At 44.4% G+C, this 17,500-nt stretch overlaps 1 protein-coding gene across 1 annotated transcript in view; it reads right to left on the bottom strand.

The window, feature by feature from the left end:
- Nucleotides 1–12,527: 12,527 nt before the first annotated feature.
- The window catches only part of LOC310770863 (rano class II histocompatibility antigen, B alpha chain-like), a 7,283-nt gene continuing 2,310 nt past the window's right edge, over nt 12,528–17,500 (bottom strand). Inside the window, exons 3-4 of the mRNA XM_083663568.1 lie at nt 15,292–15,573; nt 12,528–15,188 (exon numbers count right to left, since the gene is read on the bottom strand). Of these exons, the coding sequence (XP_083519694.1) occupies nt 15,067–15,188; nt 15,292–15,573 (404 nt within the window). The 3' untranslated portion in view covers nt 12,528–15,066. The remainder of the gene's footprint in view (nt 15,189–15,291; nt 15,574–17,500) is intronic.

Below are 17,500 nucleotides of genomic sequence, written 5' to 3'. Positions count from 1 at the left end.
CGAAGCAGTTCGATGATTGACACTGACAGCAACCAATAATTTGGGACTGAAAAATACGTCACCGAATCAGCTGGGCAATCTACGGTCGGTGACATAGGGACAGACAAGCAGGCAGACAGGCAAACGGGCAGGTAGACAGAGAGACAGACAGACAGAAAGACAGGCAAACAGGCAGAAAGACAAGCAGGCAGACGGAGACAGGTAGACAGGCAGGCAGGTAGGCTATAAACAGACTGTTATGACCCTGGGGGTCATATAGGTGACTTTATTCCCTGTAGCCTACTGGGATCCTCTGTATTTTCTTTTCTTCATCTGCATGCCTGATTGACTGATGGGAGCCTGGTGCATGTCAGTGTGTTTGTGCTGTGTGACTGATTGGCTGTGTTCTAGGTGTCTGCATGCTGGTTGCTTCATCAAGGAGAGAAGTCATTCTACAAGGCTGTTGCTGATGGTGGCTGATTGGAGAAGATCAGCCACTGCTCCTCTACAAATGTGGAGGACGGACAGTTGAACAGCAGAGTGGAGGCGACAGGGGCTCCACTCTCATCGGTCTGCTCACATGGAAACCCATGTTCATTTTTGTTTGTATTTGGTTCTGGTTGGTGTCTGTTAAGTTAAGGTAATTGTAATGTCTGTCTTTATGTTAAATTGTGTTAAGTGTACCAGTGAAAAGGAACATGCCCTGTAACTGATTTTAATCAAAGTAAAGTATTTTTGTACAATTTATCTTGGTTTCTGTGTGAATGTCCTTGCTGCGGCCTAAACCCTAGACTGGGTCGTAACAATTGGGGGCTCGTTCCGGTCTTTTCTCAGTGGATTTAGTTGGTTCAGCAACTAAATCTTAATTTGGTTTTGTTTGTAACTTAGTTATCTGGTTAAGTGAACATTTCAGCTTAGCTTTTTGTTTTCAGGCTTGTATGACAGTTTTGTTTTGTTTTGTAGAATCTCTTTCGTATCGTGTCATTCTGGTTAAATAAGTTTGTGCAGTGGCCAGTGGGTTTGAATGAGTGGAGCTGGTTTAAGCAGTTGGTGGGGGATGGCTACACAGGCTGTTTTCCTGGTGTCATCTCTAGTGGTTAAAGGAGGGACGTGGAGACGGTGAAAAGGTGAGTTTGTTTTTTGTCCCAATGGCTCCAGTGGAGCGTAAGATGGAGGTGAGTTGTACTGGTTACTGGTGTGGATGAGGTGGTGACGATTGCTTTGCCCATGCTGAGAGCTGGTGTGCGGCACGGGCTGGGGACAGTTATGCAGATTGCTGGATTCACTCCAGGTGCACACTGAAGTTTTTCATTTCACTGAACCCAGGTGTTGGCGTTTGGCAATCAGTCCTGATGGAGCGGGAGGTGGAGCTAGCACATCCCCGCATCCAGGGCTGTATTACTGAACGGGCATACCGGGCACAGGCCCAGGGGCCCGAGAGCCACACAGGCGGCCTGCGAAGAGACTCTAACTGATGGGGCCCCTGAGCTCACTTCGCAGCTGAGACTCTAGCTTATGGGCCCCTCAGCTCACTTCGCAGCTGAGACTCTAGCTTATGGGCCCCTGAGCTCACTTCGCAGCTGAGACTCTAGCTTATGGGCCCCCTGAGCTCACTTCGCAGCTGAGACTCTAGCTTATGGCCCCCCTGAGCTCACTTCGCAGCTGAGACTCTAGCTTATGGGCCCCTGAGCTCACTTCGCAGCTGAGACTCTAGCTTATGGCCCCCCTGAGCTCACTTCGCAGCTGAGACTCTAGCTTATGGGCCCCCTGAGCTCACTTCGCAGCTGAGACTCTAGCTTATGGGCCCCTGAGCTCACTTCGCAGGCGGCCTGCGAAGAGACTCTAGCTCAGGGGTGCCCAAATTCTTTCCCATGAAGGGCCAAAACTCAATCTGGGTGGAGGGCCGAGGGCCAAAAATAAACGTTGTGGAATTACATTAAAATGTATTGTGTTTTATAGAAAATTAACATTCTAAAATAACATTTCAATATAATAATCTACTTTTTAGCTGTTTGGTAATTGTAATAATTTGCAATTGGTTATATATATTTAAAAAAAACATCTGCATTTGTGGGGAGCTTAAACATTTAATCAGTAAACACCCAGTTAAAAACAACAGTTGTATTTTCCACCTTTGTAATCAAGAGAGAAATTTGACTTAATTCACAACTTGAAAAATCCTCAAGGTACTTTGAAAATCAGCTTTATTGTTCATCTTTTGTAAACAATTTGCCATGACAATTTGCAGGGATGCAATCTCAGGCGTGAACACAGTATATCTGCAGCCACATTCAGACACTGTTTCACAAAGTCACCACATGAAAAAGCTGTCCACCCTTTGCAATCAGTGCAGATATCTGATAACTTGCCTGAGTTGCATTCTGGATAAAAAAAAATCGGGGCAAAAAAAAAAAAAAAAAAAAAAATTTTTTTTTTTGGGCTGTGAGGGGGGGCCCGTGAGGGGGGCATGCCCAGGGGCCCGTGAAGTCATAATCCGTCTATGCCCGCATCCAGGAACGGGAGGCCAAGGTAAAGCCATGCCCATGCAGAGTAGCATCTGATGGGTTAAGATCGCTCAGCCAGGATAGAGGCTGGTGAGTATAGCACCTGTAACCGTATACATCCTCCTGATGACTTCGATGTGTCCAACAAGCTGCATGTGGAACTGCACTTATTTATTCTTATGGGCCAGTGTTAATTATAAAAATGGACTTTGTTTTGCGTGTGTACAATTTAGTTATAGGGGCATACTGGTAAAAGTTTGCTCTTGTGTTAACTGCCAACCAAACATGCATTGAATTAAGTTGTGTTAAAACCACTGAGCTATTAGTCCATGGGCCAAAGCCCCAAATTTCACTCATTGGTATCACTCAAGGTGGCAAAATCTAGTCACATTTTTTGAAAAGGTACATGTCCATAGATTATATTTTGGTATGATAACCTTTGCTAAGTGGTAGCTTTGTCACAGTTATCAGCACATGAAGTTAACCACTCCCTACAATAAATTGGTATCTAGGCGCTGGTGCATATCCTACTTTAGGCTCATTTTCAGCACCTTTACTCATTTTTATGAAGGCATGGTTGGTCTAATTTTAAAGGGTAGACTCATAGGTTCATTTAAGCACAGTTGTGAGTTTGTCTAATAAACATAGAGGTCACATGGGCTCTTCAAAGTGTCAACAACATTCGTTTAACCACCATTTCCGCCTAAACTATAGTCTTTATTTGAGCATTATGACATGTAGGAACATCACTGACACAAATAACAAAACCTGAAATACTCACAGGACTGTAACAATTGAGGAAATGTATAATCTTCCCATATTATCCCACTATGAAGGCTGATTGTGGGATTTTGATGGGCCCGGGCCAGAATTTTCACTAATTGGTACCATCCAAGTTGACAAATTCTAGTTTTGTATTTTGAAAGGGTCTGTACCTTTAGATGATATTTCAACTTGATAAACCTTCCCAAGTGGTATATTAGTCACAGTTAACCCTCAATGACACCAAACATTAATCCAAAGAAAGAGACAATCTTGTCACTTTATTTGAACAGAACACCACTATCACAAATATAATGTTAAACAGTAAAGAAAAATCTTACTTTTTTCCCAAATTTTTTATCCCCCATTAGTGCTCATTTTTAATTTATTTATCCTGGTTGCTGCTCCATCCTCTGCCGATCTGGGGAGAGCTGAAACTGGCTCTATGCTTCCTCCGAGACATGGGCAGTGTAGCCAGTCACTTCTTTTCACCTGACAGGGGAAGCTTCACCGGTAGGACATAGCACGTGGGATGATCACGCTATTCCAATGAGTTCCCCTCCCTCTGAACAGGCGCCCTGAACGACCAGAGGAGGCACCACTTCAGTGACCAGGATATTGCATGTTTTGGTGAGGGGTCCCTATATGAAGGAAACCCCCAGGGGGCACGGGGAGAACATGCAAACTCCACACAGAAAGGCCCTTTTGACGACCCCACCCGGGCGGTGGCCACTCGAGGACATTTGGTGCAGAGCAGCAGGTAGCAAAGATTGTTGGCATCACATACACTGGATGACGGTGCATACGTCCTGCAGACAAATTATTCCATATTGGAAAGATTATGGTAGACCAGACAATTGAGGAGACCATAAACAAGGACAATCAGACTGCTGGAGGAACCAAGGGTTTCAGCCTGAAAGCTGGTGCAGTCACTTCAGACAGAAGTCAGTATCTGAGGCAGCTCAGGAACATGAGAGGCAACAAGTCCACAGACTGTTTCAGTCATCACGATCTACAGAAGCCCAGAATAGAGAAGGATAGGGCAGATGTGAATGCCTTTGTAGAGCTTATGGAGAAAAGCTGGGTAAACCCTCTAGGTCCAGATCAGTCTAATATCATCAGCCTTTCCACAGGTATTGCTGTGTCACCAAGTCAAGTCAGTCAAGTCAAGTGTATTTGTATAGCCCTAATTCACAAGCATGTCTCAGGACTTCACATAAAATATGTCTAGCTAATTCTAGCTACCACAACAGTAGCAATTACAGTAGTAATAATAACACATTGAACAATCATATGATAGAGAAAGAGTAACCAGCAACCAAGTTCCATGACAAAGTGGGAAAAAAAGAATCTGAAAGACATTCTCAGGCATCACAAAAAGAGATAGAGGAAACCAAACACAAAACAAGGAGCTGGTCTTGAAAGCAGATAGAAATATTTTTGGGCATATGATCATTGCTTCGCAAAGTAAAGATCTGCACATTGAAGATGTCCTGGCTCATGGTCCATTGCCTTGGTCACTTTCAATCCAGATTAGGGATGTCGAAAATCATAATTTTTCTTGACCGACAACCGACACTCATTAGCCAACAACTGTCGGTTAACCGAGAAGATTAAAATGCGCTATTTTACTGTCTGTGCCCCATTAACCATTACCACAACAAATGCTTGATTTTTTTTCAGTAGAAAGCGTTTATTTTTTACATCTACAAGCAGAAAAAAACACATTAACAAAACGAGAAGACAAGTTGAACCCTCCAGCCATCTAAACAAAAACATTCCTCCGATAGGCTATACTGCTTAGAGCTGCACGCTTTGCATATGAAGGACACGTCAATTGACACGCAGCCGCCCCGTGAAGTAGTGTTTGAGCGGACGACAGCCCAGGCTGCAGGGCGCACTGACAAAGTGCGCATCACTACAGTATCTTCTCTTTTAGCAATAGTCTCACTAATCCCACAGTGGTTTACCTGCTTTTGAGATCTGCAAAAAATAGTTTGCTTCTGTCTCACCCGTTCGCTCTCTCTCTTCACACACGCGGCGAGAGCTGTGCTCTCTGTGTCTGGCAGGGCTCCACGTACATTATAAAAACGAGTCCGCACTCCGCACGCAGTCTCTTGTGAAACAATTTATCCGAACTGCCATGTGTTGGACAGTAACGTTAACGTTAATTGATACTTTTCAATCGTCAATTCGACCGCTTCATGTCATTTTTGTAACACGGCAAAAACTACTGTTTCATCATTGAGTGCGCGCGTATGCATGCGTGTGCATGATGAACATGCACTGCGAAGGGAGGGAGAGAGTTAGACCGACCGAATGAGACAGTGAAGGAAAAGTAGGCTAATGACAGCACACACGGAATTAACAAAACTATAGAACATGTATGAGCTGATTGTTTCGCTGGGTGTGTTAATCCTTCTGAAATGGTCACAGAGCACATCTGAGCTGTGTGCTCAGACAGGAGCAACAGAGGGGCGGGGCAGTCAGTGGGCTCACTTCACTGTGGCTGCAGCAGGTGTTCAGCTGTGTGTGTGTTTCGCTGCGGAATGCGTTTGCTCAGACATCAGGTAGATAAAATCAACATGAATCATGTGTTTATTTCCAAATCTAGCTTGATTAATACTTGCCCCATCATTTAATATACTTATGTTACATTGCTGACCACGAAGGAGGGGGGGGGGAATCGCCACATTGGCAACACTGTTATATGCAAATTAACATGGAAATTGACCGTTTAACCGACATGCTTAACCGACCAAAGACGTTCTCGGCGGTTAACCGGTTAACGGTTAACCGTCGACATCCCTAATCCAGATGTCTCATTGCGGAAAACCAACAAAGCCGCTGCACTCGCTAGCGACTTAGAGAAATCAACATTAGCAGTTGAGGATATTGGAGACACTCATGCTGAAAGATGATGGCAAGACTTTTGGAGAGATTGCTGGTTCTGTGTTGAACCTAGCGTTGCATGAAGGAGAAAGAGTAACAGTTACTCTTTCTCTCTCTTTCAGTTACTCAGTAACTGAATAGATGTGGTGTTTGATGTGTACTGGAAAACATCAATCAAGAATGCAGAGAGATGCAGTTGTGGTTCAGCAAGTAGTAGCACTCAATGGAAGAACATTGCCCCAGGACACAATGTCGTGCAGTGGAGAAAGCTTTTAAGAAATCCAGACAGCAAAACTGCCTTGATAACATTCATCATGGACCAGTGAAAGCTACCACAGAACTGGGCACAGCTTCAGGACAAGCAGCTATTTGCAACCTGTGGAGAGACATGCTATTGTCTCAACAAAAAAGATTGTAATGTTGAAGAGCTAAAGTCTTCCCATGAGGAGGCCGTGACCCTGGATGACTATGATGATAATGATGATGATGAATAAAACCGAATATGAATACTGTTTAATATTATATTTGTGATAGTGGTGATGATAAAGTTCATTGGTTAAATAAATGATAAGTTAGAATTCTTGACACGATTGTCTCTTTCTTTGGATCAACGTTTGGTGTCATTGAGGGTTAACTGTGACTAACATACCACTTGGGAAGGTTTATCAAGTTGAAATATCATCTAAAGGTACAGACCTTTTCAAAATACAAAACTAGAATTTGTCAACTTGGATGGTACCAATTAGTGAAAATTCTGGCCCGGGTTCATATTCTACTATAAGGCCCACAATCAGCCTTCATGGTGGGATAATATGGGAAGATTATACATTTCCTCAATTGTTACAGTCCTGTGAGTATTTCAGGTTTTGTTATTTGTGTCAGTGATGTTCCTACATGTCATAATGCTCAAATAAAGACTATAGTTTAGGCGGAAATGGTGGTTAAACGAATGTTGTTGACACTTTGAAGAGCCCATGTGACCTCTATGTTTATTAGACAAACTCACAACTGTGCTTAAATGAACCTATGAGTCTACCCTTTGAAATTAGACCAAACATGCCTTCATAAAACATGAGTAAAGGTCCTGAAAATGAGCCTAAAGTAGGATATGCACCAGCGTCTAAGATACCAATTTATTGTAGGGGGTGGTTAACTTCATGTGCTGATAACTGTGACAAAGCTACCACTTAGCAAAGGTTATCATACCAAAATATCATCTATGGACATGTACCTTTTCAAAAAATGTGACTATATTTTGCCACCTTGAGTGATACCGATATATGGTCTGGCCCATGGACTATATGGTTAAAATGTGTCAAGCAGAGAATTGTTTCCAATGTTTGAGTTATTTATATTGGGGAACCTTTTGGGTCTGTGAGTGGGGTTGATTTGTCTTTGAATGAGCAGAATTATGTTACCTGATGCAGCTGTGGCTGGTCAGTTTTGGGGGTGCGTTGGGGCAGGCTAAAATCTTTGACTTCTATTGGAGAGGTTTTAATTCTTGTCGCCAAAACAGACATTGGTTGGAGTGCTCATCCTGTGGTCTGTTTTTTTTTTGCCTAGATTGCGTCAAGTCTATGTCTGGCTTGTGTAAAGTGCAATTTTGCAGCCGTCCTTTATTTTAAAAGGGCTCGGTCACTAAAAAGGACATAGACGTGCCAAATACTGTTGTGCACAAATACTGTATCTGTTGTTTTTGCCTCTTCAGTTTTCGTGCGCCGGTGCATTTCGTAGTTCGTCGTTTCAATTTTGTAGTTCTTTAGTAGCTTGCTTCGGTAGCTTGCTAAATTTCAAGGCTTTTCGGTTGCGGTCCTTAATTGAATTTCGTGGTCCTTCGGTAGCTTGCTGGGATAGCTTGCTTGAACACATTGGTTGCCATTAGGAAAGAGGGGTAACGTGGTTCCCATTAGGAGAGATGGGTTGGCAGGGGTCAACATGAGGAAGAAGGGTGACAGTGGTCACCATTAGGAGTGATGGGGTGACAATGTGTATTTTTGTTGTTAGGTCTGTTGTTTTTCTTCTCATTCGTCAAACATGTAATTAGGGGTGGGATGTTTGATTTTTAGGAGGGGAGGTGTTATGACCCTGGGGGTCATATAGGTGACTTTATTCCCTGTAGCCTACTGGGATCCTCTGTATTTTCTTTTCTTCATCTGCATGCCTGATTGACTGATGGGAGCCTGGTGCATGTCAGTGTGTTTGTGCTGTGTGACTGATTGGCTGTGTTCTAGGTGTCTGCATGCTGGTTGCTTCATCAAGGAGAGAAGTCATTCTACAAGGCTGTTGCTGATGGTGGCTGATTGGAGAAGATCAGCCACTGCTCCTCTACAAATGTGGAGGACGGACAGTTGAACAGCAGAGTGGAGGCGACAGGGGCTCCACTCTCATCGGTCTGCTCACATGGAAACCCATGTTCATTTTTGTTTGTATTTGGTTCTGGTTGGTGTCTGTTAAGGTAATTGTAATGTCTGTCTTTATGTTAAATTGTGTTAAGTGTACCAGTGAAAAGGAACATGCCCTGTAACTGATTTTAATCAAAGTAAAGTATTTTTGTACAATTTATCTTGGTTTCTGTGTGAATGTCCTTGCTGCGGCCTAAACCCTAGACTGGGTCGTAACAATTGGGGGCTCGTTCCGGTCTTTTCTCAGTGGATTTAGTTGGTTCAGCAACTAAATCTTAATTTGGTTTTGTTTGTAACTTAGTTATCTGGTTAAGTGAACATTTCAGCTTAGCTTTTTGTTTTCAGGCTTGTATGACAGTTTTGTTTAGTTTTGTAGAATCTCTTTCGTATCGTGTCATTCTGGTTAAATAAGTTTGTGCAGTGGCCAGTGGGTTTGAATGAGTGGAGCTGGTTTAAGCAGTTGGTGGGGGATGGCTACACAGGCTGTTTTCCTGGTGTCATCTCTAGTGGTTAAAGGAGGGACGTGGAGACGGTGAAAAGGTGAGTTTGTTTTTTGTCCCAATGGCTCCAGTGGAGCGTAAGATGGAGGTGAGTTGTACTGGTTACTGGTGTGGATGAGGTGGTGACGATTGCTTTGCCCATGCTGAGAGCTGGTGTGCGGCACGGGCTGGGGACAGTTATGCAGATTGCTGGATTCACTCCAGGTGCACACTGAAGTTTTTCATTTCACTGAACCCAGGTGTTGGCGTTTGGCAATCAGTCCTGATGGAGCGGGAGGTGGAGCTAGCACATCCCCGCATCCAGGGCTGTATTACTGAACGGGCATACCGGGCACAGGCCCAGGGGCCCGAGAGCCACACAGGCGGCCTGCGAAGAGACTCTAACTGATGGGGCCCCTGAGCTCACTTCGCAGCTGAGACTCTAGCTTATGGGCCCCTGAGCTCACTTCGCAGCTGAGACTCTAGCTTATGGGCCCCTGAGCTCACTTCGCAGCTGAGACTCTAGCTTATGGGCCCCCTGAGCTCACTTCGCAGCTGAGACTCTAGCTTATGGCCCCCCTGAGCTCACTTCGCAGCTGAGACTCTAGCTTATGGGCCCCTGAGCTCACTTCGCAGCTGAGACTCTAGCTTATGGCCCCCCTGAGCTCACTTCGCAGCTGAGACTCTAGCTTATGGGCCCCCTGAGCTCACTTCGCAGCTGAGACTCTAGCTTATGGGCCCCTGAGCTCACTTCGCAGGCGGCCTGCGAAGAGACTCTAGCTCAGGGGTGCCCAAATTCTTTCCCATGAAGGGCCAAAACTCAATCTGGGTGGAGGGCCGAGGGCCAAAAATAAACGTTGTGGAATTACATTAAAATGTATTGTGTTTTATAGAAAATTAACATTCTAAAATAACATTTCAATATAATAATCTACTTTTTAGCTGTTTGGTAATTGTAATAATTTGCAATTGGTTATATATATTTAAAAAAAAACATCTGCATTTGTGGGGAGCTTAAACATTTAATCAGTAAACACCCAGTTAAAAACAACAGTTGTATTTTCCACCTTTGTAATCAAGAGAGAAATTTGACTTAATTCACAACTTGAAAAATCCTCAAGGTACTTTGAAAATCAGCTTTATTGTTCATCTTTTGTAAACAATTTGCCATGACAATTTGCAGGGATGCAATCTCAGGCGTGAACACAGTATATCTGCAGCCACATTCAGACACTGTTTCACAAAGTCACCACATGAAAAAGCTGTCCACCCTTTGCAATCAGTGCAGATATCTGATAACTTGCCTGAGTTGCATTCTGGATAAAAAAAAATCGGGGCAAAAAAAAAAAAAAAAAATTTTTTTTTTTTTTTTGGGCTGTGAGGGGGGGCCCGTGAGGGGGGCATGCCCAGGGGCCCGTGAAGTCATAATCCGTCTATGCCCGCATCCAGGAACGGGAGGCCAAGGTAAAGCCATGCCCATGCAGAGTAGCATCTGATGGGTTAAGATCGCTCAGCCAGGATAGAGGCTGGTGAGTATAGCACCTGTAACCGTATACATCCTCCTGATGACTTCGATGTGTCCAACAAGCTGCATGTGGAACTGCACTTATTTATTCTTATGGGCCAGTGTTAATTATAAAAATGGACTTTGTTTTGCGTGTGTACAATTTAGTTATAGGGGCATACTGGTAAAAGTTTGCTCTTGTGTTAACTGCCAACCAAACATGCATTGAATTAAGTTGTGTTAAAACCACTGAGCTATGGTTAAAATGTGTCAAGCAGAGAATTGTTTCCAATGTTTGAGTTATTTGTATTGGGGAACCTTTTGGGTCTGTGAGTGGGGTTGATTTGTCTTTGAATGAGCAGAATTATGTTACCTGATGCAGCTGTGGCTGGTCAGTTTTGGGGGTGCGTTGGGGCAGGCTAAAATCTTTGACTTCTATTGGAGAGGTTTTAATTCTTGTCGCCAAAACAGACATTGGTTGGAGTGCTCATCCTGTGGTCTGTTTTTTTTTTGCCTAGATTGCGTCAAGTCTATGTCTGGCTTGTGTAAAGTGCAATTTTGCAGCCGTCCTTTATTTTAAAAGGGCTCGGTCACTAAAAAGGACATAGACGTGCCAAATACTGTTGTGCACAAATACTGTATCTGTTGTTTTTGCCTCTTCAGTTTTCGTGCGCCGGTGCATTTCGTAGTTCGTCGTTTCAATTTTGTAGTTCTTTAGTAGCTTGCTTCGGTAGCTTGCTAAATTTCAAGGCTTTTCGGTTGCGGTCCTTAATTGAATTTCGTGGTCCTTCGGTAGCTTGCTGGGATAGCTTGCTTGAACACATTGGTTGCCATTAGGAAAGAGGGGTAACGTGGTTCCCATTAGGAGAGATGGGTTGGCAGGGGTCAACATGAGGAAGAAGGGTGACAGTGGTCACCATTAGGAGTGATGGGGTGACAATGTGTATTTTTGTTGTTAGGTCTGTTGTTTTTCTTCTCATTTGTCAAACATGTAATTAGGGGTGGGATGTTTGATTTTTAGGAGGGGAGGTGTTATGACCCTGGGGGTCATATAGGTGACTTTATTCCCTGTAGCCTACTGGGATCCTCTGTATTTTCTTTTCTTCATCTGCATGCCTGATTGACTGATGGGAGCCTGGTGCATGTCAGTGTGTTTGTGCTGTGTGACTGATTGGCTGTGTTCTAGGTGTCTGCATGCTGGTTGCTTCATCAAGGAGAGAAGTCATTCTACAAGGCTGTTGCTGATGGTGGCTGATTGGAGAAGATCAGCCACTGCTCCTCTACAAATGTGGAGGACGGACAGTTGAACAGCAGAGTGGAGGCGACAGGGGCTCCACTCTCATCGGTCTGCTCACATGGAAACCCATGTTCATTTTTGTTTGTATTTGGTTCTGGTTGGTGTCTGTTAAGTTAAGGTAATTGTAATGTCTGTCTTTATGTTAAATTGTGTTAAGTGTACCAGTGAAAAGGAACATACCCTGTAACTGATTTTAATCAAAGTAAAGTATTTTTGTACAATTTATCTTGGTTTCTGTGTGAACGTCCTTGCTGCGGCCTAAACCCTAGACTGGGTCGTAACACAGACTATAGCAATATCTAAATGGGACAGTTTTATGCTGATGATAACATTGATTTGTTGATCAATCAAAGTATCTCAATACACACTGGATACCACTCCACTGACAGTATTTAACTTCCACTTTATTTTGCCATCAACAGTCATTCTGTGTTGTTTTGCTGTTTTACTTTGAGGGGCTGTGATCGAGCTGGTGTAACGGCTGTAGAATGTTCACAAAAATACACAACATTGACTCAGCTACACTGGCTCCCGTCTGAGAGACGATTATCCCCCCTAATAATAATAGCATCTTTTCACCACACTGCTCGGTCACATGAACTCCATGGACTGACTGTTGTGTTGATGTGTGTGTGAGCGTGCAACCAATCATGTGTGATGACAGACAACAGCAAACAAGATGAGTGACAGTCACAAATGAAGCAGTATTTAGATGCATTTTTAATAACAGACAACCTAAAGGCAGAATGTAAGGTAAATATATTATATCATATTAAGCAGGGTTTACTATGTTGTTATATACAGTATATCATGTTATGGTTTTACATTATTTCATTACCAAACACAGGCTAATGTAAAATGATGGTATTAATCTGGAAATTATAAGCTTTAGTATAATTAATTGAATAATGTAAGTGATGCATACTGTATGCACACATACCAATCATAAGTCAAAAGATTACTAAATTTACTGAATGATAAAGGCGGTAGAATACAAACTGAAGAGCCATTTGAGAGTCCAAAGAGCCGGCTCTCATTACTGAGCTGAGCTAAATGATCTGGATCACTAAAAAGAGACAGAATTCTCATCATGAGTGAAAACACAACTGGAGGTATAATAAAGTTTTCCCAGTATGTTAATGAGCCTCTTCACTCTGATTGGGTAGGCTGGTGTAAACAAACAAAGTCACAAATTGTAGATATAAATATTTGAGAGAAAATCATTGATTCAACTGTATTTATATTAGTAATAGTAAAACTCTGTTTTGGGGACAAGACGGAAATGGTGAAATGTCAACATAAAACAGTATAAAAGTAGATAAAGAAATATTCCAAGAGAATAATAAAGTCTAGGTGAGTAATAAAGCATACTAAGCAATAATAACAAAAACATGAAAAAAAGATTAAAAATGCATCCAGGAACATGAAAGTGCCCAAAATAAAAATAATCACCCGTGAGTGTGCGAGGCAGCGAGGCATGCTAGAAATGAGCACACAATATTTCTAGCATAATGTAATTTAACAAAAGTATGTAGGCTAAAATAGGCTACTCAGGGTGCATTCGTAAATTCAATCTGATGCTCTAAACATCTGTCGGGCCCGTATTTATCAAGCATCTCAGAGTGCCATTTTAGTCCTTAAGTGCTGAGAATTTGTGAAATTTAGTCCTACTCTCACACTTAAGAATAAAAGCTTTTTATCAACCTTCTTAAGACTAGGAAACACTCCTACTCCCCCAGCTATTTAAGAGTCCTCAGGAGGTGTCCTAAGTGGTTAGGAGTTGCCAGCAGGGCAATGTTGACCAGTGGTGTAGTCTACCTTTTTTCAGAGGGTATACTGACTCTGACTGACATTTCCCACGGATATTGTCGCGTTTTTCTTTCATGGCTTGACAGAAAAAATATGCCTTCACGCGCCTAGTTGGCTTGAAAATAGAACTCACGTAAAAATCGGCGCAGCTCAGGCGAGGCGTGGGTACACGGAAGGTTCACGTTGAGGCGCCCTGTGTACACAGCCTCATTGACTAAAAAGGACGCCTATTTAAAAGCGTGGGTAAAGGCAAGGCTTGGGTGCTGTGTGTGAACGTAGGGTAACACACAGAGCGCACAGGGTGAATTTTATAAATGGAAATTGAAAACGATACATATCATAGCGCATTTCCCAGTGCGCATATGCAAATCTGAGTCATTTCGCAGTGTGTATACGGCGTATACCTGCGTATCACGTAGACGACACCACTGATGTTGACATCATGGCATTCAGGAGACAGAGACGTGCGCGAATCTTCTCCACTAAGCACAGCGTGTCATCCTCCCTCCAATTCGGCTTTCCTTTGGATTCCATGTTTGCTCATCATACAGCCTATAGAACCTGGCTATATAGGGTAGTCAATTGACAGCACACCAGTTTCGAGTCAGTTGTGGGATTAGGTAAATTGGGTGTATTAGGAAAGATTTAGCCTATTCTTGAGTGATTTTCAATGTAGGCTATCTTGTATTATTTTGTTGATAATTTCTTCTGAAATTATTGGTGAATATATGCTACACTCCCATTGTGCATTTCACTGTTGAATCATCTCTATTTAGGATATTTCGTGCATAAGGGATTCCATTCAGCGATTGGCCATTCCTGTGTACTTGGAATTGCGTCATCAACATTTCCCTTTACGGCACACACACCTGTCGTAAATCAGCTCTGAGATTGACATTTAGGATTCAGTCCTACACCTCGCTGAAAGAGGGAGTGAGATGCATAATAACTGACTTTTAAGTGCAGCTTTTAGCTGGGAATTTTTTTGCTCATAAGTGTACTCTTAGCAGTGTTCTTAGGAGTAATTCTAGGAAGCTTGATAAATACGGGCCCTGTCTTCTAGACTAAAATGAGAGGGCGGCTGTTCAAAGAAATTCAATGCTTTATGAACGGTCCAGTTTGAGTGCACTCTGGTGCTCAGAGTGACTGTTTACAAATGCACCCATAATATAAGCAGTGGTTGACTAGTCCAAATGCCACAATAGAAACCTTTGTAATTTAAAAGTTAAACAGTGAAAATGTAAATAGTTATTACTAAAAAGAACATACAGATAAAAAGTTAATTGATTTGTTTGTGTGAAAGTTAACATGTGAGGTGAATCAGTACAGATCCACACAGGAGAGAAGCAGTATAAAACCAGCAGGACAGATAGCAGTCTGTTAACTCCTGCAGCTCCTTCAGTCTGCCTCACATCATCAATAACTGATCAATAACTGATCAATTGCATTCGATTCCTTTGATGAGGAAGAAGGTTCCTGTGGCCACGCCCAGCAGAGCCACGGTCAGACCCAGTCCACAAAACACCTCAGGTCCGATCCCCGGCTGCTCCTGCTCCACATCTGAGGAGGAACCAAATGCATGAACATACAGGAAGACAGCTATAGTTTTGGTTGATGTTAGCTAACTGTAGTTTTGGTTAGCTAACAGATAAAGGTGCCTCACCCCAGATCCGGGTCAGCGGCTGACTCAAGGCTCGGTGCTCCACAGAACAGCTGTAGATGTCTCCAAGCTGTGGGATGAAGCTCAGCCTGGCGACCTGGCTGAAGGTGCCATCTTTGTTGGGGTAGGGGACGTTGAGGGTGGTTCCTTCAGTCACGTTCACGTCGTTCCTGGTCCAGTAGACCTTGACAGGAGCAGGGTAGAACCCAGTCACATGGGCGATGAGGTGGTTCTCCACTCCCAGCTCCACATCATCGCTGGTGTAGATGAAGCTGTGAGGAGCATCTGTACAACAATACAATATCTTGTAAATCTCTGCACAATTCATACTGATATCACTCTTCATGTCTCAGTAGCATTAAATATGTTTTTTGAGTTCTGTCAAAAGCCTTTTACTTACTTAGTAATATATATATATATAATGGTACGGATTCCTGTAGGCAACGTGCTGGAGACGCTGTCTAACCAGGAGCAGTGGGCAACTTACGCTAACGTAGCTCAGTTGTGCCTTGTAAAAGTGCATTTCTCTCAGCGGAACAGCGATCATAAATGCAGTATGGATTATACCCATTATACTGGACATGTATTGGAAACTTGGCGTCTACCTACTGTATTTGGTAAGTCTGCTTGTTTTGTCTAACGCTAGTGCTGCAGTGGTTTGTTTGGTTGGCGTTAGCTTGGTAGCTACGTTAGCGTGCCTTCTATGTTGCTTTGCTGGGAGTGTCTGGCAAGCGAGACTAATAATGTGTTAGGGGTTGGCTGTGAGACTGGTGGATTTACGTGCGGATACTTGATGGCCAAGACACACTTGGTAACTGAAGTCTCGATAACTAGGAACGCTGTGGAACTTGATAGCTGGGTCTGCAAGGTTCGAAAGCTGGGAACTGTTGCAGAGGGTTGTAGTGAGAATAGTCTTTGAACAACTGCAGAGGACCTGCAGAACCGAACCTTTATAGGTCCCGGACATGACATCACCTTGTGTTATGACATCATCAGTGAGTGATCTATGACATCACAGTAGGAATGATGACATCATCCTAATAGTACCCTCCCCTCTACGGACGCGCGTCCAATGAGACCATCAAAGATGACATCTGGAGAGCAGAAATGCTGCAGAATCCGGTGGATCCTCTGGAGTCGGCCATCCCCCGGGGCACGATCCAAACCTGGGAGACTGGAGACCATCAAAAGGGTCAATGTCACGGTCTGGTGGGGACCAACAAGAACTGTTCTCCTGACGCAACACCTCAAACTCCGCGGGCTCCGAAGGTGGGGCCCCAAACTTGGAAGAAGGAACCAAAGGGGATGTCGCAGGCTCAGAGAGCGGAGCACCAGAAGGCTCCGCACGACCCAAAGGCTGAGCCTCAACCAATGCTGCCGTTCCTGAAGGCAGAGCCACAGGAGGCTCTCCCCCGGGGGATGGCGGCCTAGACAAAAGGCGGACAAGAGAACCGAATCCCTCCGCAGCCAGATAGGAATCCCAGGATTGGGGCGAACGTCGACGCTTAGACCTGTATTTAGACTGCTGCTGAGGACCGGGCTCAGACTCAGCGAGGGGAAGGCCTACCATCCCGACCTGTAGTTGGGGTAGGACCCCCACAGGTTGGGCCTCAAGGCCAGCAGACTGGGAGGCCCCCTGCGGGGGGACGGGGCTGGTCGGACTGGGCTGCACAGTCAGGCAGTAGGCAGTGACGAGATGATCGACGGTCTTCTCCAACTCCTTAACCCTCTTGGAGAGACACTGCCACTCAACGGTCACGTGAATGCTGCCCACCCATATGGGCTTCAGGGCTGAACTCTTAGAGCCCTGACCCCGGCGAGTGGTGGGCCCACTTACTGAGCGCTGGGAGCAGGAGGAGAGGTAATGCCTGGCTCGGCCACAGTACAGGCAGCTCCGGGTGTCCAAACGGCGCTGCCTCTCCTCTGGTGTGATGCGAACCCTGCCGGTCTGATCACGGTACAGATGGCTGCTGGGACTCAAATGTGGCTGCCCCTGCTCTGGGGCGATATGAACTCCGCCCCAGAGTATGGGCTTAGGAGCTGGAAGTGGCTGAGAGACAGGGGTCACCTCACTCAGTTCCAAGGATCTTAGGGGCTCCAACCTTGGGGGCGACGGAGAGGCAGGGCTAGTACTGGAAGCCTCTGGTGCTTGGGCGGGGGCGACTGATCGCTCAGGAGCTGGAGCAGGAGGAGCGGAAGACTGCGGAATGAC

The sequence above is a fragment of the Poromitra crassiceps genome (genome assembly GCF_964638095.1).
Source record: "Poromitra crassiceps genome assembly, contig: HAP1_SCAFFOLD_248, whole genome shotgun sequence".
In the NCBI taxonomy this organism is placed as follows: domain Eukaryota; kingdom Metazoa; phylum Chordata; class Actinopteri; order Beryciformes; family Melamphaidae; genus Poromitra; species Poromitra crassiceps.
The sequence above is the reverse complement of the archived record's forward strand: the minus strand, read 5'-3'. Positions and strand labels throughout refer to the sequence as shown.